At 43.5% G+C, this 24,165-nt stretch overlaps 1 protein-coding gene across 4 annotated transcripts in view; it reads right to left on the reverse strand.

Moving 5' to 3' along the window:
* The window catches only part of PTER (phosphotriesterase related), a 31,970-nt gene extending 11,727 nt beyond the window's left edge, over nucleotides 1-20,243 (reverse strand). Inside the window, exons 1-2 of one of the 4 annotated variants that reach the window (XM_066628599.1) lie at nucleotides 20,168-20,243; nucleotides 76-538 (exon numbers count right to left, since the gene is read on the reverse strand). In XM_066628599.1, the coding sequence (XP_066484696.1) occupies nucleotides 76-507 (432 nt within the window). In that variant the 5' untranslated portion in view covers nucleotides 508-538; nucleotides 20,168-20,243. Of the gene's footprint in view, nucleotides 1-75; nucleotides 539-1,466; nucleotides 1,534-3,549; nucleotides 3,635-19,359; nucleotides 19,419-20,167 lie in introns of those variants that run through there. The other 3 variants (XM_066628601.1, XM_066628600.1, XM_066628598.1) reach the window with 3 other exon arrangements.
* Between the last annotated feature and the right edge of the window lie 3,922 nt (nucleotides 20,244-24,165).

A 24,165-nucleotide genomic window follows, 5' to 3' on the forward strand; every position in this document is an offset into this window, starting at 1 on the left:
AAACTATGTTGATCACTACATCACAGGACCGTCAACTGATTCTGTATTCAGTTGTCAATTTATTTTGATACCCACCTGCTCCACAGTCATAGCTCGTGTCTCAGCAGAATGAGTGGCATCCACATAAAAACCAGCTCCTGCGACAATATGGACCCCAGTTTCTTCTGCAAGTCGCTTTAGGGTCTTCACATCTCGTTTGATCCCTGTGGTTGTATTTTCTACTATGGTTCTACCGCCTGAAGCCTTGTAATGCAATAGCTCTTCCTTCACAGCCTCGATCTCTTGACACAGAAGAAGATTCTCTTTGTGGCTGTAAGGATTCTGCTTAAGCCAAAACAAGTTCTTCATCTCAATGGGCTGAGTAGATAGTGCTTCTTGACCTGAAGGAGGTGGGTAGTAGCAGCAACTATAGTTCATTGTCAAGTGCTCATGGGTCATGGTGCAACCAAGCTGGCTAGGCTCTATAAGACCCAATACAGTCTGAACTTTACCCTTCAGCGAAGACATTTTCCTTATCTTTATCCTTAGAAGATATATGCTGGGAAAAAAAGCATGCAAAAAGTTTTGTTCCTCTTATTAAAAAGCAAACTGCCAAAAGACTCAACAGAGATCACTTCAGAGGGAAATAAAAATCTGGGGGCACAGATTCCTTTTCCTTCCATACACTGGTGTTTAACACCATACAAAACACATTGGATGACTCTTTCAAAAGTAAAGAGATTTAGGGCCAAATCCTGTCAGGCATCAGGCCCAGCACTGCAGCCCAGCGCTGGTGCTGGGTGTCGCAGACCAGCTGTAAGGCATGTTTACACCACTTGGAGAGGGAATAGCACCAGTGGGTAGGCACCGGTGGGTAGGCATGCGCTGCCCCATCAACTCCACTGCTGGAGCCCTGGTCACAGGCAGTGAGAAGGTGAGCATGGGGGAGTGGGGAGGAGTGGGGAGGTTGGAGAGAGGATGTGGGGCAAGTGTTCTTGGGACGGGGAGGGCCAGCCCAGGAGGGAGGTGCAAACATGTCTTATGGCACGTTTGCAATACTCAGCACTGGTCCTGGGCTGCAGTGCTGGGTATTGCAAACGTGCCATAAGACATGTTTGACACGATTGGGCTGCAGCCACACAGACTTGAGAAGCCCGATTGCGGAGGCTGGGGCTTTACTCAGGGTAAGGGGATGAATGTCCCTTTTCCCCAAGGAGACCTCTGGAGGCTTCTCTAGCCCTGCAGGATACAGTGGAAATAGGAAATAATAACTGAAATAAAACGCACATACATATATATACTTGTGGGGCATGAATAGTTTGAAATTCTCTTGGGGGCACACAAGGCGCAAAGCTTAAGAACCTGGTTCAGAATATTTTGCAACAGCCCTTGGAGTACGTGGAAAAGTAAAAAGCAAACAATATTAGAAAAAGGACAAGATTAGTTGCTAATAAATGAAACCTAGGTAAACTGAACACTTCTTTCACCAGTATGGCTTCTCTTTCATGCTGATACACAAAGTGTTTGCTGGCTGTTTCTGTTGTATAAATGGACGAATAACAAGGATAACCAAAGCCATTTTTCGCTTTCTCTGTAGCATGCAAACAATGAGAGTTTAATTCTGCTGAAGAGCAGCAGAAATAGCAATGGTAAAATATTTGCTTTCTTAATTGCTGTGCTGCTTGCTTCAAATTCAAAGCCTTTGGGAATGCGCATTGGACTACAGTTGTACAATCAAGAAAACTGTGGGTCGTTAAAGATTCAGGAAGGCCTAAGTGGTTGCTTTGTAACGGCAGGAGTGCCAAAGTGGGGAGGGGAGAGAACCACAGGAGAGAGAAACTGGGGGAAAAAAGTATGGATGCCAGACCATTAGAAACCCTCAGTCCTGAACAAAGAAAGGAATACACTAGAAGTATCATTACGTTAAACCAGCTGCCACAAAGGATGAGGAGGGAAGAACTGTGGACAGTGGAAAACAAAATGGACAATAACGACCAAGGGGAGGACGAACTCGTAGAACATTCAGCAAGAGAAAGCCAAATGCTCTGCATTTTCCTCCATGCAGCTCTTGCAAGCCAGATGTTGCTGGTTTTAGGACACAACTCAGCTACATACATAGATACAAAGCGAATCTTGGAAGCACAATAAATTATAGAAAAGAAGGGACGATATGCAGATTTGTTTAACTTGCCTAAACCATTCTGACAGCCGAGTACAGAACTCCCTTAGCATGTGGATCGCCTTTCATTAGAATCGCCTCAGAAGATTAATACACATTCTTAGAAAATATTAATACTAAACATTGCTCTTTACCCCAGACCTTTATAAAGACAAATGCTTTTTTTTTTTTTTAATAAACAGCACTAATTCTATATTTCTCTTCAGCTGTTAATTAAATTATCTTTCAAAGCTATAAACTGAAAAAGTTGAATTCTTTCCTATTGCCTATTAACAGCCTCCACCACAGTCTGATTCTATGTATGTTTACTGGGAAGTAAGTTCCACTGACTTCCATGAAAAGTACTCCCACTTTAGTGCGCCTAAGATTGCAGCCTAAACATCCCCTTTTGTCATCCGCTATTGTCAGACCATGTTCAAAGGCACGAGGTCAGCTTCTGTAAGTCCCAAATATCCACCATTTATAATTAACTCCAACTCTCACTTATTTTTAAGTTTACTTCTCATATTAACACTAAACATAGCTGACTGCCTTGTTCAATCTGGATCTGCTTGATGGTCGACGCAAAGGCTCGGGGATATGTAGTTATAATCTTCAGTCAGCCAAAATCATCAGTTATGAAACAAAATACATGTTTAATGATGTCCAGAGGATAGGACTAACTGGAGCATACATTATTGATTAAACAGAAGCCCTTCTATGTCTGCCTTTTAGCGCTTAATCCCATAAACATTGGTTTGTTACTGGTAAAAAGCCCTCAAAGCAGATTTTCTGTGTTTCCTTCCCCCCCCCCCCCCATTAATGCAACAGATAAGCTAGAGTCAAGAGGGCAAAGCGCCCAAGAGGTTCATTCTTCCACTGGTCCATTTTTAGAGCTGAAGAGGGTAACAAAATATCAAGCTGGCACCCTTTCATAGTGCCAGAGGATGACCTACCCACAACATGCTGTAATAAAAATAAAAGCACCAGGAAAGAATCAAAGACAGTTGGTGTCATGGAGTGGTCAATGACTCACTAATCTGCTTTGTGAAGCTAATGACACAAAAGAAATAAAGAACACTTTCTGATTTGTCACCAACAGTGGTATCTTTCCTAGAACCATATAATAATGTATGGAAATCAAAGCTGGAAAAGACTGCTTTGTTGTGGAATGAAAGGGCAACTCTAGGCAGATGTGGCTAACCTCCTCCAAAGAGAAACATCACTAGAGGGTAGCAACAATAATGGGATTACAGTATGTGGGTCAAAGTGTTGACTTGTTTACTGAAAGTAAAGTCATATTCATTTTGCTAGAGCAGACTCTATTAACACTGGTGAAGTCACTCAACAATGCTACAGTACATAAGGTTTCTGAAGGGATTTATCTAGAGCAGATCATTAAAAGCAAATACCTTTCTTTTGCAGCCACAGTTCATTTTGATTAAATTCAAGTTGTCCGACTCTGTTATTAATTGACTATTTTTGATGGGCTCTAATGTTGTCAGATCACTGAAGCTTTCCTAGAACTGTAGGTTGCTCTGACTCATACTTCTAGTCAAGGCAAAGGAGAGAGACACTAATATGACTGCATAAAATGGACTGGGTTTTTTTCATTTTAAAAAGATGTGCTTATATTCAAACAAGTGCTGAGCAGATCACTCCTGATATTTAACAGCCCAATCCAGCGCAGGATTGGGGCTGGCAGCAGTGCAACCATGGACAAGAGGAATCAACCCCCCTTCCCCCGGGGTAACATGGCAGTGGCCCGAATGGGCTACTCAGATCTGCGCCACTAAAGAGGGGGTGCAGATCCAAGGAGCCTGGCACTAGGCTGGGCCACCTGAAGTGGGGTTAGGATCCAGTGTAAGTGCTGGATCCTGGCTCCACTCATGGCCCATCTGCACCCACCTCAGTATACACAGACCCAGCACTTTTGGTTTTCGTAAAAATCATGCATGGCCTCTATGGGGCTCAGAAAGGCTCCCCAATGAAACTGGAGAACATTTCCGGTTGCATCCAGGAACTCAGGTTCCAGCTTTGGGTTTGGAACCCACAAATGGGATAGTTAAAACTACTTGTCCCAAATCTGTGTATACTGAGGTGTATACTGCTTGGCAAACACAACAGGAAAAAAAAACAATTTAAACAGTGCAGGCGATTCTGCCTGCCTACCACTTACTTAATACATGCCCTAGGGCACTATTTCTCAAACTGTGGGTCAGGACCCACTAGGTGGGTTGTGAGCCAATTTCAGGTGGGTTCCCATTCATTTCAATATTTTTTTTAATCTATTAGATTTGATGCTACCATGGTATGTGACTGCTTTTGGAAATGTGACAGATCTGTACTTTTAACAGGTTACTATGAGTACACTTTTAACAATGATAGTAAATGGGAATTACTCACACTGGGTAAGTGTGGGCAGGATTGTTAAAAAATTTCCTGCTTGAAGATGTTACTTCCAGTCACGACATCACTTCTGGTGGATCCTGACCATTTGGCATTATAAAAAGGGGGTCCCAGTGCTAAAAGTTTGAGAACCACTACCCTAGAGTAAATCTGAGGTTGGAGAATGAAACCAGTGTTCAGGCTTAATTCCTACATGCGTCTCTTTAAAGAGACAACATGCATTTTTCAGATGATAGGGATTTTCAGGCTAATTTTGAGTACAGGTCCAACTTTGTTATACACGGATTTTTTATACACGGATTTGATTCAACACAAATGCCCCCTTGCAAATGAGAAGAAATGTGCTGATCTTTGGAGAAGGGGAAAAAATGCACCCCTTTAAAATCACAGTTTAAAAAACTGCTTTTTACTGTTGCAGAGAGACAGTCATGCAAGTGATTACAAGTATAACCTAATTATCCACAGATTCCACAGACTTTTGTATCTCAAAGCTGATGAAAAGAGCCCCTTAAATTAAAGGAAAACAGTTCTTTAATAATGCCAGAGAGGGCAGCCCGCTGACAATCCATCAATCATTCTCTCTGCAGGCTTCACTCCTCCCTTTCCCCTGAGCACATGAAAGAAGGCATCGATTATCACCTTCTCCATTCCTTCCCCCTTGCTGGGGCTCCTGGTAAAGGGAGGGATTGCTTCCTCCTAGTGAAGCCTAAGCACCCGGAGAGAGACTGATTGCCTCTGTGTGCATTTTAAAAGGTCAGCAAGGCTGTTTTTAAATCACCAGAGCAGAGAGACTTTGTTTTTTAAATTGCTTTAGTGCGTTTTTTGCCATTCACGTGAGTTCTTGGAACAGAACCCTCACAAATAATGAGTCTCAACCTGTTAATGTGATTTTAGCTTTACATGCTACCTGGGAATGTAACCCTCACATAAGAGCAGGCCAACAGTACATGCGTTTGGATGTGTGGCCAGAGCTTATATGAGTACAGCAGAAAGCATAAAATGTCTTTCTCTTGCTAAAGGTGAGTAGCATTTTCCAAATGTTACCATGTTTCCAATAACTAGTAACAACATGCCAGTACAGCAAACACAAATTAAGGCAAATCTAACCTGGAGAAACATTAAAAACTAGTTAAATGCTTGGAAATGCATTCTGATGGAAGAACTATTACTTACTACTGTGAAATAATCACTACAGTTTTCCCCAAGGGCTTGGTGCTGCTACACTGTAAATATATTCTTTACAACAGATGAACTCTGTAAAATACTTGTGTAATTTACTGGTTTCTGTGATGCCAACATCTACCCTAAGCAGTTTCAATTTGGGACAATTTGCCTTTGGCTATTGGTGTGTGCATTTAACAGCTCATGCTCCTTGAATAAACAGTGTAACACATGAGGACATATTGAGCGCTGATTTCTGGCTTTGGATTGCACCTTAATCTATTGTGCAATTGAACGTGTTCCCTTCTCACATGTTATGCCAATCATGTGAGTAGATCATTTGTACAAGCTGTTAAATGAACATATCCAAGCATATACCAACATAATAAAATGTGAACCAGTCTAAGTAAGAAACAAAATGCATCTAAATTCTACATTCCTGATTTAGGTAAAGTATCCTTCTAATTCTATGAATTTTTTAAATTGAAAAATTATGTTCCCAGAAAAAAAGGTACTTCTGCAGTGACTCAGGAGCAGGCTGGTTCAGTTGAAGGATGTATGCCAGCCTGCTTCCACCAGATCCTGTGGCAGAGGGGGTAAGGAAGCACCAGCTTGGAGAGGCTGGCGCAGGTATTGGAGAGGGTGTTTCAGGGCGGGGGAGGGTGGAATGGGCCTGGATGTGGAAGTGAGACTGGCCTCCAGCACTTAGGCCACATCTTAACCTCCCTTGCAAGCAACTCGGTGTTAAACTAGGCTGCTCGGATTTGCGACAGTGATTTCACTGGTGCAGATCCAAGTAGCCCCATTGAGGTGGCTGTGGCAAAAACATAGTTATACTGAATCAGATTTATGCCAGTAAAACAGTTCGGATATCAAATCCAGAGTCATTAAAATGCTTTTCGTAAGGAGTACTCTCCCTAGGCTTGCTTCCGATGGCAATCTCTTATTGCTACACAATATAATAATTGCATAGCCTCTGTGTGCTTGCACTGCAGTCATTTTGATTTGGTAAGCACATTTTAATGCTATTAGCACAGACTCTCTATAGATGTGCATTTAAAAAATGCAATTTTTGTTCTCAACACAACACAGAATTATAACAATGCTAAATCCAGATTGCCATGACCCAAAATGTTGAGTTGCAGGCATTTCTCAATAGCTATTTGTCACATTTTAGAAAAAAAAATGTGTATTATCCCTTCTTGCTCTTTGGAAAAATGTGTTGCCCTCTATTCACTATGCAGTACATTCACAGAGTTATTTATACAGTTATACAAAAAGTAGCATGTACAAAATATTGCATTTTGGTTAAGAGTTTTTATTCTGAGACATAGTGGTAAATACCTCAATGGCAAAGCACTCCCTCACTAACATTAAAATAAGACCTACAAAAACTGAACTGTCTGCAGATATAGCACCATACAGACTGAAACAGGAGGAAAAGTGTGAAAAGCAGGCTGCAGACTGAAAAGTGGTATTGCGAGAAGTCACTTTTAATCACATAATGTGCCTCTCTTTAGGTTTTTTTAAAACACATACAAATTTGAGGACTTGTAGAGAAGTCAGTCTTTAGAACCATTGGCAGAGGCTTCAATGGTTGCCTGACAAATCTCAGTAGCCCAAGTTCTGCAGAAACTGCACAATAATTTAAGAGCTCAAGCCAAGTCTTTGCTCTCGTGCATAAAATAATGGTTGGTTAATCTTACAAACATTGTGGCATCTCCAAAATTGCCAGTCTTACAATAGCATTTAAGGGTCACAGTCCTTAAGCAACCCCCTTTTATACCAGGCCGGCCCTTCCTTGAGGCCAGCTGAGGTAGCTGCCTCAGGCAGCAGATTGGTGAAGGGGGGAGGGCGCCCATCTCTGCCTGCCTGCTTGCCTTCACTGCTCCTCCTCCTCCTTCCACTTTCTGGATTGGAAAAGAGCAGCACAGAGAGAAAGAGAAGAATGCTGACCTAGGAGAATGAGAAGAGCAGAAGCTAGCACATCATTGGGTAAGGTGGGAGGAAGCATTTGCCATGACACCTCAGGCATCAAGAGGACCTGGGCCACCCCTGCTTTTATATTAACCAGAAAAAGTGATGACGCCAGTGACATTTTGTAGGAAACATTTTCCTGCACCATAAAATTCCATATTGAGCAAAACAAATTATTTTTACACACACACACACACACACACACACACACACACACTTATACAAAGTTGAAAAATTTAACTTGAAGTAAGTCACCTTGCAATGATGCAAACGTCACACAGCCATTGTACTCTATGGAGCAGCCGGCCCAGCAGAAATGGCCATAGGCTCCGCACGCACACCAGAACTACCCAAAAAATCTGCCGGTAAGATGGTGCAGGTAAGGTGATGGAGGGGGTGAGGTGGGGTGACAGGCTGAACCAGGAGAGGTGGCTCAAAGGGGAGAAAGGCAGGATCAAGGCAGTCATGTGTGACAGATCTTATCCCCCTTTTCCAGCCCAGACCCATCCCTTCCTCTCCTTGGATTTACATCAGCAAAACAGCTGGTGTATATCAGAGGAGATCCATTGGCAATTAGGCAGTCTATCGGCAAATAGGCAGTCTCTGGCTGGCAGTCTGATCACCCCCTTCCATAGCATGCAGGACATGCTCTGTCAGTGGCTGCTGCATGCTATGGACTGCCGAGGGATAGAATTGTGCTGTTAAATATTTTGGTTGTCAATACGCCTGACACCATCAACACATAGTATAGAAATTACGAAAACTAACATTTTAACACCTCACAATTTTATGAATATACAACAGTTTTTGTTTAGACTGGGAAGGCAAAACTCCAGACGTTTCAGTGCATTTTTGATAGATTCTAAATGTGGAAATGGAAAAAGTGGAGGGATAGGTGGGGGGGACTTGAGCAGGTAAAAGCATAACTTCAAAGGAAAGTAGTTAAAATGCTGTCAATCAGTTATTTCTTACCTTGTCTTTTGAAATGCGTCCATCTTATACCTCTCACCACATAGACGCTCGGTTCAAAATTGGGACAAATTAGTTTGATTTTACATTCCCATTTTTAGTAGGACTGTAACACCCAAAGCTGTGGAGTAGCTAAGGAAGAGCAGAGGGGTTCATGCCCCAGGTGTCTCGCCTTTGAGAGGGAGCAACCCATACCCCTGATGGCAGGCCCAAGGCCTTCGAAAGACACTTTCTGAGAAGTATCTGGCACCTGGGGGTAGTCTTAAAATGAAGAGGGTGTTAAAAATTTTGTGCCCCTGGGTGTCAGGTGCCTTAGCTCCACAAGGTATCCAAGTATCCAAGTCTAAATGGATTGTGGTTTTCCAGCAGAAACAGCAAAGGAGAAAATGGTAATCTCTTCACAGTTTCAGTTAATACCCAGTTGTCAAGAGTGAAAAGAAAGCAAAGCAACCATCAAAGCGACTAGGTTTTTTTGAGACACAACTTAGAAATATCCCCTTTTCTCTAAATTCTCAGTACAACAAGGACTTTGGAGCACAGTTGACCCACCCAGGCAGCAACCTGGTGTAGGCTGCAAGGGGTCCAAGGATGTGACGTATTTTGGGGTGCTTTCACTCCAATTCTGCCACCGTATCCTTATAACCTGCCACCATTGCAAGCTGCAATAATTCACTTCCTACTCACTCAAGTGAGAAGCAAATTGTTCTCTTCCTTTCCACACTCCTCATGCGCTGCTGTCAAACCCAGAAGTCCTGCAATTTCAGATTTGATGGCAGCACACGAGGGGCACAATAAGGGTTTGGGGCTCCCCCCCCTCCCCAAAGCACAGATCCAAGACAGCACCAGGCAGCGTTCTGGGTCATGCCGCCCCTGCCTAGCTGTTCTGTTTGAGTGAATTACACCTGCCTTTTTAGCTTCCAAAAGGGCTTCCAAGGTGGTTTACGCTTATCAATAACATCATAATCCAAAAATAATAAAAACAGTATCTATGTAAACAAAAACAAGAATTTTAAACATTACTAACATCAGTGGGAATAACTAATACAGGGTTGTATCATTCTGGGACTTTGTCATAACTGCCTTCCTTAGTCACGACTAACAACATATAAGCAACGACATTAGAATTATGTGCTTGTCAGCCTTGGTTCTTTGGCCTGGGCACGGCTGGAGGTTTGGCTCCTGCGCAGAACTACCTACCCCACCCTGGATGGCTTTCTTCACTGTTGGCCAGCTTCCTCTTCAAGGAGGCCCTGCTGCCGCTGCCAACCCTCAGCTACACTCTCCACCTCCTTGGCACTTTGAGACTCTCTTGAGACCTGTCTCTCTTATCAGGCCGCACCATCCCAGTCAGCTGGGGCAGGGCTTGCTGCCAAAATCCTGCCAGCTTGCTGGGTGTTGCTATAGGCTAGGCAGAGGCAGTCCTGGGCTTTTCCCCACCTGGAGCCACCTCTGTCTTTGCCGTCCCCCGTCCCTGACTCAGAAGTAATTGCGGTGACATCACTGTCACCGTAACTACTTCTGTGCGGCTGCCTCCTCTGCTCTCCCTTTTAAACAAAGGGGAAGGAAGGAGGCAGCCCAAACTCCGATGGAGAATTTCGCGCAGCTTCTAAGTGTCGCAAAAGGCTCCATTCCAGTGTTTTGGTGTCGCCGGAAGCGGCGCCCAGGAGTCGTGCACCTCCCATCTCCTGGAAGCGGCACTTGCCTCCGTGGGTACTTCTGAAAGTGAAGGAATATAGGAATGAACAATTCTTTGATCAGGTTTACAGAACTAAGTATCAAAACATTTTGCCTGACTTACAGTAACTGCTCACTATTTAGGGCACCCAATCAGTTTTCCAAAGAATTAGCATGGAATTCTCATAAACATAAACTAGAGATAACATGACTATGGAGTAATCTCAAAGAGTTTCAAAGGAATCAGATCATTCAACACAGGGGAAAGAAACAGATTTTTAATTCATTCCCCTTTTAGCACAGATGTGCCCAAAGTTTTTGCATTTCTAATAGTTGTTGGCATCCTTCAGTCTCGGAAGACTATGGTATCGCGCTCTGAATGGTGGTTCTGGAACCGAGTGTCCTCTCCAGTGTGCGAAGCCTGGGTAAAGTAGATATGGAGGATAGACTGTTTCCCATGCAGCAAATCCCCCCTCTCCACGTCGCTGAAATGGTCCAATGGAAAGGTAGATGCCAATACAGTTGGTTTCAGCGGCGTCGCAGGAGTTGCCAGAATGTGACTGTGTTCAGCCACGAACTGCCTTAGGGACTCTGGCTCCGGATTGTGCCTTGAGGTTGACTCTTGAAGCCTTTTCCATAACTGGATGTAGCCACAAGGCAGTGGAGGTTTGGGATCAGAGTTTTCCTTCTCTCAGATGAGCTGCCTTCCCAGGCTAATGTCCCATCTACCTGGTGGGCTATTTCTAATAGCCTTTGTGAATTCCCCTAATTTGGTTTCCAACTATGATCAGGAGCAATCCTCTTTGTCTACGCTGTATTAGCCTCTAATTTTATCAGTAACTTCTGGTCACCTTTACCAAATGTAATTAAACATCTGAATGTCACTGTTGCCATCTCCAATTATAACAGCTGAAGTGATTGTGACAACAGTGACACAACGGAGAACATTATGTCCGTTAAACCTCCTAATGAAGGAAAGGCGTTAGTAACAATAACTGACATTTATATAGTGTTTTTTAATACAACAGTCCCAAAATACCTGACAGGAAAATGCAAATGCACATATTACAGGGATCACTTCACCCAGCCACCCAAAACACGTCCACCTAATCAGTGGGGGAGAAAAAGCAACCTTTAAAGAATGATAGACAATGAAAAAGATGAGGCAATGTCTGGGACTTTTTCAGGTGAAGGGAAAGGAACCGCACAGCAGAATTTCAGTTATGTCTATCATGGTTTCTAAGATGCCAACGCTACAGGAGGACAGCCAGCCTCACAGCTTCTACCAGAGCTGACTAACCAGACCAGCAGACATCAGAACCCTGTTGGCCAGTGTCCAGGAACCCCGACAGCACAGCCTCATAAAGGACAACCAGAGCCACCTGGTATTGCTGTTTCTATGCTCCCCCTTCCCTTAGTGAGTGAGGTAACCAGGGAAGGGGATGCACATTAAATAAATAGTAGTTTGCCTCTGTTTGCTACCTGTGGCTGTGGTCTTTGGGTCCTGGGTGATGTCTACCAGCGACCCATTCGACTCTCCTTCCCCCATGGGGAGAAGCAGCAACCCAGGTAGAGGACATGATGCACACACACACATAAATGATAGTATAATAAGAGTTAAAGCCTTCAATGCAAATGAAAAATCCCGACCTTAAATTATAGAATTTAGAAGCATTATATACCACTACTTTGGCTATACAACAGTGTTTCTCAACCAGTGGTACAGGTACCACCTGTGGTACTCAACATGGTGCCTTGTGGCACTCACAGGATGCCGAGAGACCTCCCATCCACCCTGAGCCTCTCACTGGTGTTTGTTGTGTTGCATCTGGCTTCCCAACCCAGAAGTAACTGGCGATGATGTCATTGCAAGGTACTTCTGGTGGTACTTGAAATAGGTGGACCATGTGAAGTGGTACAGCAGAGGATAAACGCTGAGAAACACTGCTATAGATTACTGCTATGTGGACATCTCCAAGTATCATATAAACCAGGAGCGACCAAACTTGCTTAACTTAAGAGCTACATAAGATCATCTTCAGATGTTTGAGAACTGCAATATTTAAGCAGCATTTAAATTCTTAAATAAATTTATTCACCATGAAGATTAAACTTATGTTTTAATTCAGTGGACTCTCAGTTTATACCCAGTAAATAATTAAAAAACTTGAACGTTTACCTTTTATACTAATTGTGATGCAATAAGGAGTTCAGCCAACATATTTCCGAGAGGCACACATCACATGTCAAAGAGCTGCATGTGGCTTGTGCGCCACAGTTTGGACATCCCTGAGATAAACAATAAATGCCTCAGGTCAAACTATTGCAGCAGGAGGAGGTAGCTATGAGTTTTACTACCTACTATAACTTTAGGCACAATGATAAATTATAATGATTTATCATTGTTAGTTGTCAGTGGCAGTGAAGAAGGCCAATTCTACGCTTGGGATCATTAGAAAAGGTATTGAGAACAAAACGGCTAATATTATAATGCCATTGTACAAATCGATGGTAAGGCCACACTTGGAATACTGTGTCCAGTTATGGTCGCCGCATCTCAAAAAGGATGGAGTGGAAAAGGAAAAGGTGCAAAAGCGCACAACTAAGATGATTGCTGGGCTGGGGCACCTTCCTTATGAAGAAAGGCTACGGCGTTTGGGCCACTTCAGCCTAGAAAAGAGGCGTCTGAGGGGGGACATGATTGAGACATACAAAATTATGCATGGGAAGCATAAAGTGGGTAGAGAGATGCTCTTTACACTCTCACATAACACCAGAACCAGGGGACATCCACTCAAATTGAGTGTTGGGAGAGTTAGGGCAGACAAAAGAAAACATTTCTTTACTCAGCGTGCGGTCGGTCTGTGGAACTCCTTTACACAGGATGTGGTGACGGCATCTGGCCTGGATGCCTTTAAAAGGGGATTGGACAAGTTTCTGGAGGAAAAATCCATTACGGGTTACAAGCCATGATGTGTATGTGCAACCTCCTGATTTTAGAAATGGGCTATGTCAGATGCAAGGGAGGGCACCAGGATGCAGGTCTCTTGTTATCAGGTGTGCTCCCTGGGGCATTTGGTAGGACCGCTGTGAGATACAGGAAGCTGGACTAGATGGACCTATGGCCTAATCCAGTGGGGTGTTCTTATGTTCTTATGTATATTTTAATCTGAGACTGTCCAATAAGCCCAGGGTAGTTGGTTTCTATTCCTTGATTTTGGTTGGCCTATATGGTTTTCAAATAGAGCTACTGCATTAATATGAGCTGCGCTGGGCACTCCAGTCAACAAGATGCAGGTCTGCCTACTTACTTACTTACTGTGGGTCGTGATCTGATTTTTGGTGGGTCCCCAAAGGGTGATGGAAACATCAGTTAATGCCTTAAAACCAGAGGCTATTCAAAAACCAGATACTGTAGCAGCTAATTATCCTGCAGAGAGCTCAGCTCCTGCAATTTGCATGTTATAAATAGAGGAAGATAAATTTTTGAGGGTCTTTTTCTGGTTATTATTACTTATAAACCAATAGTTCTTTCTAGATAAGAACATAAGAACAGCCCTGCTGGATCAGGCCATAGGCCCATCTAGTCCAGCTTCCTGTATCTCACAGCCGCCCACCAAATGCCCCAGGGAGCACACCAGATAACAAGAGACCTCATCCTGGTGCTCTCCCTTGCATCTGGCCTTCTAACATAGCCCATTTCTAAAATCAGGAGGTTGCACATACACATCATGGCTTGTAACCCGTAATGGATTTTTCCTCCAGAAACTTGTCCAATCCCCTTTTAAAGGCATCCAGGCCAGAAAATACCTTTTCTAATGATCCCAAGCATAGAATTGGCCTTCTTTACTGCCGCCGCACATTGGGTCGACACTTTTTTTAGAGTGTCTCCTTTAAAGTTTAAAAGATCTCCTTTTTTTAAAGTCTGGAAAACCTAGGTGGGTCCTGATAGAATTTCATTTTAAAGAGTGGGTCCCGGTGCTAAAAAGTTTGGGAACCACTGCTCTAGAAAGTTCTCACAACCTTTACTGACTTTTTTTCCAGAATGACTCACATGGATTATATACGAAGAACACGACTACGGCAATACATGGATTTTCAATTTCAACATTTTTCTACAACATTTTTCTAGGGGAATCATACCAAAAGCACTCTTATAGAAGAAAATGTGGCATCAGATCAGTTCTTAATCTTAAAGCAAAAGATTGATATTGACATATTGGTGCTATAGTTATAGCCCTTATGTATTTATAAATAACAATGCCAGATATCTAGTCCACTCAGAGCACCTGTTTTCCCAAAGTTATCTGCAAGGGCAGAATTCAATCAAGAAGTCAATGCTGCAGCTTTTCAATTTATTTGCATCTCTAACTCTCATGGTGCCTAAAAGTGAAGAAGAGCTAGCTAGAATGGAAGCATTTGGTCTTGGCACATAACCCGTTGTTGACATATGAGTATGTACTTACTAAGTCATTAATAACGGTAAGCAGCTTTGTTCATTTTGCTGCCATCCATCTTCAACTGACTCAAGTTCAACCATAATTCAGCTACCAGATCTTGCATTTGGTGACAATGCCGCTTATCATGCCAACGTCATCGCTTCCCAGGGCAAAAAAAGTTGTCATCTATTCTAAGCCAACCATGATGCTAAAGTTAATGATGTCTACAGCTTGTCAAATCCCATCTGTTTTGTTGGACTATGAAGTTATTCCAGTACATCATGTCCAGTGAATGTTCTGCTTCTCTAGACAATCCCAAAGCCTACATGCATATATGTAAATAACAGCAACACCATATAGTGCCAGCTGTGCCCATCTTCGACTTGGGCAGATCTGGGCTATGGTGGTTCATGCCTGAAAGCCCAATTCACTCAGTGTCTACTCAGAAGTAAGGACAATTATAGTCAATGGGGCTTATTCCCAGGTAAGTGTGGCTAGGATTGCAGCCTCAGGGCCCAATCCTATCCAACATTTCAGTGCCAGTTCAGCTGCAATGCAGCCCTGAGGTACGGGAACAAACATTCCCTTACCTTGTGGAGGCTTCTGTAACTACCCTCCCATCACTGGCTATAGCACACACCCCATTGACACTGCTACACCAGGGCTGGAAAAGTGGTTAGGATTTGGCCCTAGGTCAGCTCACATTTGGATTACCACAACATACTCTATGTGGGGCTGCCCTTAAAGATCATCTAGCAGTGGTTCTCAAACTTTTTAGAGGCCCTAGAGCAGGGGTGGGCCGAATAGCATTCATGATGCCTGATGAGGGTCAAAAGAGATGTCATTAGTGACATCATTAAGCAGGAAGTGATATTAAGCAGGTTATGATCAGAAGTAAGCGGTTCTTCTCACTTAGGAGCTCATTAGCTGACAAAAAATAAAATATGCAAATCTTGATCATATTTTCAAGGTATGAAAGAGCCCAATTAATCATACAGGCTGCCCTTTCAGCAGTGACACCTCAGCACAGTTCAGCAGCTGAGAGCAGCTGTTAGTGATGCTGGCAGAGCCTGAGGGCCATATAAAGAGCTTCTGTGGGCTGCATCTGGCCTTGCCAGTCTTATGCTTGACACCGCTACCCTAGAGGCTGCTACCTGATTTATAAATGCCAAAGGGTATGGCTATATTGGGCAGCAGTGCCTCTGAAGTGGCAGCTAGTTTAATCCTTTATGCACATAGCCTAGTCTACCTTGTCAGTTTCACAAGCCACCAAAAATTGGGTCACAACCCACTGGTGGGTCCTGGACCCACAGTTTGAGAACCTCTCAGCTAGAGGCTACATTTGGTATAAAATTAAGCTCCAAGATTGTTAACAGGACCACAATATTCCACTCATGTTACACTTTTGCTGTTCCACTGCTTGTTAGTTTGCTTCTGGGCATAATGCAAGATGCTGGTTATGACCTTTTAAGTCCTAAACAGCTAGGGAGCAGTTGTACATGAAGGCTCCTTCCAACATATAAATCGCTACGGTCTGCTCATTTTTGAACATGCCACCTTTGTCCAAGATGAGATCAGAAGGGGTTCATAAAAGTGCTTTTTCAGTGGTGTCCCTCTTTGTATTAAATTCCCTCTTCCTGGATGCTAATTGTTCTCCCTCCCTTTTTTGTTTTGTTACTCTCTGAAAGAGTATCTATTCATTCAGGTTTTCCTAGATTATGTTTAAGTTCAAGTTTTGCTCTTGCTCCTCTGCTGTGTTGTTTTGTTTCATTTTTGTTTCATGTTTGTGTTAATGCTTTATTTAAAATATGCTGTTAGCTGCCTTCAGCTTCTTTGAGAATCTTTCAAAATACATACAGTACGTACATACAGCAGCTATTCAAACTACAATCACTGTCCTGCTGAACATAAGAAGAGCAAAATATGATGATAGAATCATAGAGCAGGAAGAAATCCAATGGATCATGGTAGAGGTGTTTGTTTCCAGTGAGTAAGATAGGATTACAGACTACGTTTTACTAAATACAATGGGTTTACTTCTGAGTAAAATAAAACAATACCTCAAACACCTCTAATCATGAGAGATTATTCAACCTGCCCAGTCAATTTAGGGTCCAATCTATTCAATTTTTCAGCACTGATGCAGTCGTCCCAGCTGAGTATGCACTGCATCCTGTGGTGGAAGGGCAGTCACTGGAGCCTTCTTAAGGTATGGAAACATGTGTTCCCTTACCATGGGGTTGCATTGTGGCTACACCAGAGCTGGAAAGTTAGATATGATCAGGCCCTTAGTCACCTATTGATAACAGTACTGTAATCATCTACACAGTACTGTAGCTTCATTTAGAGAGAATACATTTTTCAGAAAACTTAGAAAAGTGAAAAAAGTATCATAGTCCAGTCCTCCACCTGAGAATCCTGCAAGAATGTATGGTGTGGTACAAGCCAAGAAGATAAAGTTGCATCATTTATATAATGCAATATTACTACTGATGACTCAATACCATTGGGCCTCACCACCAGCAGAACCTGTGTTCCACTGCTGATGACTGCTGTAAAGCAAGCTTTGGCAGTATAAGAACATAAGAACATAAGAACATCCCCACTGGATCAGGCCATAGGCCCATCTAGTCCAGCTTCCTGTATCTCACAGCGGCCCACCAAATGCCCCAGGGAGCACACCAGATAACAAGAGACCTCATCCTGGTGCCCTCCCTTGCATCTGGCATTCTGACATAACCCATTTCTAAAATCAGGAGGTTGCGCATACACATCATGGCTTGTACCCCATAATGGATTTTTCCTCCAGAAACTTGTCCAATCCCCTTTTAAAGGCGTCTAGGCTAGACGCCAGCACCACATCCTGTGGCAAGGAGTTCCACAGACCGACCACAAGCTGAGTAAAGAAATGTTTTCTTTTGTCTGTTCTAACCCGCCCAACACTCAATTTTAGTGGATGTCCCCTGGTTCTGGTATTATGTGAGAGTGTAAAGAGCATCTCCCTATCCACTGTCCATCCCCTGCATAATTTTGTATGTCTCAATCATGTCCCCCCTCAGGCGTCTCTTTTCTAGGCTGAAGAGGCCCAAACGCCGTAGCCTTTCCTCATAAGGAAGGTGCCCCAGCCCTGTAATCATCTTAGTCGCTCTCTTTTGCACCTTTTCCATTTCCACTATGTCTTTTTTGTATGCTGAATATGCTGAGTAGTGTGTTGCTGAAGTGCCAGCAAGAAGGCTAAAGCCTTTCCATGCATATCAATGGAGTGCCAGCTGCCCACTGAGAAAGGTAAGTTGGTGAGGGTTGGGGGTGAGCGGGTTGGGGATGGGGGTGAGCGGGTTGAGGATGGGGGTGATGACACACACTGGATCCTGTCCCCTCCAGTAGCAGTCACTTCAGCCCCTTTCTTTCCTTGGACCCAAGCCAGCAACTTTGCTGGTGTAGATCCAAGGTGATCCATTTTGAGGCTGGAGATTTACAGAACGGAAAAGGGATACAGCATATGCCTTTTTGGAGCAGCTACACGGGGGGGGGGGGAATAGAACTGGGCTGCAAGTAACAGAGAAAAGATAAGCACTCAATAGAAGCATCTGCATTAATATTGTGTGTATTACAATGGGGGAATAACAGGGATCAAAAATAATCTGTATGTGTCACTGGGTAAGTACAGGTGATAGTTTGCCAAGCACAACATGCCTTTAATAGCCATTTAGTAAACTGTTTATCCATATGGACTTGCCAGCTGGAGAATCCTAAGAAATCAAGAGAATCAGTGGGGTTGTAAAGTAGTTTCATCACTTGAAAGTATGCTAGACAATATGGTGGTAACGTTTGGCATATGGTCATATATGTATATTTACCTGCTGTACTGTTCTAATCCTAGTGCAGATGAACTATCTATGCAATACACACACAAGTAAACTTCAACCACTTTTGTGGGCCAGACAGTGAGGATGATAAAAAAAAAGTTGGTGCCTCCCCCACAGTACTTCAAAATAACCAACATGTTTAATGCAGATTCTAACAACCACCTTCCAAATTATTCCCAAAGCATTAAGTTATTTAATTTCTTAAACCAGAGCACATAATAAGGTGTGATGATATGGGACTTTTTTTTTTTAAAGTTATGTGGAAAACTTTAAATTGTGAGTGCATAGGATACCAGCTTAAATATTACACCAGTGGTTCTCAGACCTTTAGCACTGGGAGCCAGTTTTTAGAATGACAATCTGTAAGAGCCACCAGAAAAGATTGGAAGGGACATCATCAAGCAGGAACATTTTTAACAATCCTAGGCTGTAATCCTACTCACGCTTACCCAGGAGTAAGTTCCATTTACTATCATTGTTAAAAGATGATGATGATGATGATTAATTTATATCCCACCTTTATGCCCAAAGGGCACACAAGGCGGCTTTCAGCAATTAAAAATACAACATTAAAAACAATAATTAAAACAATTTACAAATAATTAAAAATACATAGGAGCTTGTTAAAAGTACAGGTCTGTTACATTTCCCCCAATGCAGTCATGTTCCATGGGAGCATCAAGTCTAATAGATTAAAAATAAAATATTGAAATGAATGGGGACCCACCTGAAATTAGCTTGTGACCCACCTAGTGGGTCCTGACCCACGGTTTGAGAAACACTGTTAATTAAGATTTTGTTTCTTGGAAAGCATAACTTAACTCAGTGGCATCACCAGAGGAGGTACAAAGAGACAGTGCATAGCTAGAAGGGGGGGGGCAAAGCACTAAGTTTTGCAGGGAGTCTCACAGCAGCATGCAAGTGCCTCGTCCCCCTCAGGGCCAGTCCAGACAGGAGGGAGCAAGACGGAGGCTTAGGCCACTTGGAAGAGCTCCAAAGGGGAGGGGCCGCCTAGACCCTACAAAACTTAGGCTGCGATCCTAACCACTTTCCTGAGAGTAAGCCCCATTGAACAAAATAGGACTTACTTCTGAGTAGACCCAGTTAGGATTGTGCCCTTAGTGGTTTGCCCCCCCCGCTAGCTATGCCACGGACTGCGCTCTGGGCAAGGCACCCTGTGCTGAAGCGTCCCTGTGCCCGCGCTCCAGGCCCTTCAGGGGCGCTTGCAATCTGGCAACAGTTGCAGGCCTGAACTTTGTATCCTCCCCCGCAGTCACGGGGCAGAGGCGCCGCAGAGCCGTCCTGCTGCTGCTGCTCCCTCCAGGGATTCCCCGGGGTTCCCCACACTGCGCGCGCGCGCGGGAACCCCAGCAAGAGTGGCGGGAGCGCAACTGGCCGAGCTCTCCGCTCTGCGCCTCAGCGCGCGGGAAGGGGCGCTCCTGGCCCTGAGCGCAACGTGGGGCTCTGCCTGCCCTCCCCTGGCCCGTGGGGTCGCTCACCCTTCAGGGGAGGCCTCACGTTGCTCCCTTCCCTACCTGGACTGCAGACCCTCGCAGGAGGCGCTCAGCTAGCCCCACTGTTGCTTTCCATTTATAAACTCCTCCCCCCCTCTTTATTAACTGCGTCTCCACCTCCCAGGGCAGGTCGCAGCCTGGCCTTGGAAGTGGAGAGGCCCCGCCTTCCAGCTTGGCCAATAGCAGTCAGGCGGTGTGAAGGAGAGGGGGCAAAAGGGGGGGAGGTGCCTGACTGACTGACTGCCTGCCTGCAGTCTACCAGGGCTTATCCTCAAATAAACCAGTTTGCCTTCCAGGTGCTGCAGGCTTAGGGTAACCAGGCAGACAAAAGAAAATATTTTTCTACCCAAGGTGTCATTAGTCTGTAGAACTCCTTGCCACAGGATATGGTGATGGCATCTGGCCTAGATGCTTTTAAAAGGACACATTTCTGGAGGCAAAGTCCATCACGGGTGACAGGCCGTGATGGGTATGTACAACCTCCTGATTTTAGAAGTGGGCTGCCTCAGAATGCCAGATGCAGGGGAGGCCACCAGGATGTAGGTCTATTGATAACACTATAAAATTTGCAGATGATGCTACAGTGGTGGGGCTTGTTAGCGGGAATGATGAGTCTGCTTATAGGAAGGAGGTACAGGAGTTGTTATTGGGGTGCAAAGAAAATAATCTCTCACTTAACATCAAAAAAACTAAAGAACTTATAATTGACTTCCGGAAAAAGAGGGATGTACACACACCATTATACATAAATGGTGAGGAGGTGGAGAGGGTCGCCAGTTTCAAATTCCTAGGTATTTACATCACAGAGGATCTCTCATGGACTATTAACACCAGCATGTTGATAAAAAAGGCACAAAAGTGGTTATATTTTCTGAGGAAGCTTGGGAGGTTAAATTTGTCACAGCAGCTGCTTGTGTCTTACTGTTGTTGCACCATTGAGAGTGCCCTAACCTATGATATCTTGGTGTGGTATGGAAATTGCTCTGCAGGGGACAAAAAAGCTCTGCAGAGAATTATTGAGATCGTGCAGCACATCATCAACCTTCATCTACCAGCTTTGGAGGACATCTATACATCTCGCTGTCTGCAGAAGTTACATAGTATTCTGAGAGACCCCTTCCATCCCGCTCATAAGTTCATTGAACTGTTGCCTTTGGGTAGACGAGACAGAACTATTAAAGCAGCACCACACGATTCCTGAACAGTTTTTATCCCACAGCCATAATTACATTGAATAAGGTGATATAGTTGTTACCATGCTCCTGGGCATTATGGTCTGTTATAATGTTTTTATATTATGCATGTTGTATAGAATGTGTGGGTGAGTGTGTAGAGTGTGATTGTTGGAATTGTAGTATATATTTATGCTTGTATCTCAAAGGTGCATAAATTTTGTTGTATTATAGCACTAGGACAATAAAGTTACTACTACTACTACTACTACTTGATGTCTTGTGTGCTCCCTGAGGCATGTGGTGGGCCACTGTGAGATAAGCAAAGCTGGACTAGATGGGCCTTTGGCCTGATCCAGTAGGGCTCTTCCTATGTTCTTATGACATGTCCTCATGTGCTGGAAAAGAACTTAAATGTTCTCCTTTTCCCTGTGAGCGGGCCCCTGAAAGCAGTGCAGAGCCTTCTGGTAATTAATAAATAATATGTAATAAATATGTAAAAGTTTTTGAATTTAATAATAAGTAACATAGTGTTTAAATTAACCAAATGAAATCAATAGATGAGTGTTTTCAGCTTTTATTTTGTAGTGTCCTACATTTTTCTTGGATGTCCTACATTTGGGGTGCCTTGTCCTCTTTTGTGGTTATGACATCTGGTCACCCTGGGCAGATTGCAGGAGTCTTTGTTGACCGCAGGGTGGGTGAAGAACATAAGAACAGCCCCACTATGGCCCAATCCAGTGGGGCTGTTCTTATGTTCGCTGCATTTGCTTCCATAAAGCCAGAGTGGTGGCACATTCATTTTGAAGTCTGGCTGCTCAGTAAGGATTTCCAGGCCAATCCTCTCCATGTTTATTCCAAAGTAAGCCCCGCTGATTTCAGTGGAGCTTACTTTCAGAGCAAGCATGCACAAGATTGCAGCCTTCAGGCCCAATCCTATCCAGCTTTCCAACACTGAGGCAACTGTGCCAATGGGGTATGTGCTACATCTTGGGGGGTTGGCAGTGGTGTCACTAGGCTTTGTGTCACACAGTGTGGGAAGCCACACCCATTACCTCTATGATGGACCTCTTCCCAATGCCCTGGGTGGCGGGTATGGTGCTATAGCATTGCCCCACCCCTGCTGGTTTTTTTGCTTAACTTATTATTGAAAAGAGATATTTCAACGCGGTTTGTTTCATTACATTCTGTATGAAATTACACATTGAATGATATATGATGTTGTTATTTGAAAATACCAAGATTTAAAAAATTTTGGGAAGTAGTGGTGTCACCCACTGTGCGCATGACCCTGTGTGGCCTGCACCCCCAGCATCTCCCTAGCAATGCCACTGGGGGGGGGGAGGGTAACGGAGACCTCCTCAAGGTAAAGGAATGTTTGTTCCCTTATCTCAGGGCTGCATTGCAGCTGCAATAGGGGCTGGAAAGTTGGATAGGATTGGGTCCTTTCCTCCTAATAAGCACGCATAGGAGTGTAGCCTTAAGGCCTGACTTTTTTATTTCTTGCTGTTTCTCCCAGGGATGAGCTCAAACTCACAGCCTACAGCCGTAGCTGCTAGATTATAATGCATGTATCCTAAACTCAGTGGAATCTCTGTAATTTAGGTGGGAGAAGAGTACCTAAATTACCCTTCTGCTGCCTAAAAATGCATTGCAGTTTGCAAGACATCGGCTGCAATCCTATCCACCTTTTCCTGGGGGTAAGCCCTATGGAACACAACAGAATTTACTTTTGACTAGACATGCATAGGATTGTGCCCATCATGCACCTGGAAAATCTGAGAAAGAGGAGGAAGAAGCTACGATAAACTGCTCTTAGAGACCAGTTTTTATGGAGCTGTGTTGAAGAATCCAATTCTTGTGGAGTTCTTCAGTTACAGCCTATAACGTGCTCCTGTCAGAGATTAAAACAGGGATAACAACCCACAGCAAATGTGTTGCTAGTGGCATATGGACACTTTCTAAGTGGCACATGCCAAATCACCACATATATAATTTTTTTTTTTAATTGAGTAAAGATATGGGTAAAGGAACCAAATATACATGGGTTAAAGGTAATACAAAGGGGGAAACATTGGGAATTCACAGAACTGCAGTTATTACCATTTTAAATCACCATCAAAAAAAATTAATTACTGCTTTCCTCCATTCTATAATGTCAATACAAATTTAACAAAAATTTAACAAAAATTCAATCTAATCTTGTCTATAATTGTCATAAACATTAATACGTTTACTTTTGTCAATTTCAATTTTACTTAATTGACTCTTAAATCATTTGTCTATCCATCTATAAAGCAGGTTCCATAATTGCTGTATTGTTTCTATTTTGCCATCCTTCAATCTTTCAGTTACAACATCCATTTCAATAATCTCATATAATTTCTTAATCCACATATCTATAATGGGAATTTCTGAGCTCTTCCACATCTGAGCATAGATTAATCTTGCTGCAATAGTTGTATACAACAAAATATGTCTTGTATCATTATTACAGCTTTCGGGGAAAATATTCAGTAAGAATATCTCTGGTTCAAAAGGTATAACACATCTGAAAATATTTTGAATATTTATATGTACTTTTCTCCAGAATTCTTTTGCCTTAGGACAGAGCCACCACATATGGTAAAAAGATCCTTTCACCTCCTTACATTTCCAGCATTTTTTGCATATGCCAGGGTACATTTTTGCAAGTCTATCCGGAGATAGATACCATATATATAATTTTAATGTCAGGGAGCTGGCATAGGGGAGTCACTCTTGTGGGATGCTGCCAAGTCAGCAGGGCCACTTTCAGTAGTCCTTGTGCAAGGCCTGCTGGAGTGTTACCAAGCGGCACACCAGCTG

This window comes from Tiliqua scincoides, chromosome 5 (genome assembly GCF_035046505.1).
Source record: "Tiliqua scincoides isolate rTilSci1 chromosome 5, rTilSci1.hap2, whole genome shotgun sequence".
Taxonomy (NCBI): domain Eukaryota; kingdom Metazoa; phylum Chordata; class Lepidosauria; order Squamata; family Scincidae; genus Tiliqua; species Tiliqua scincoides.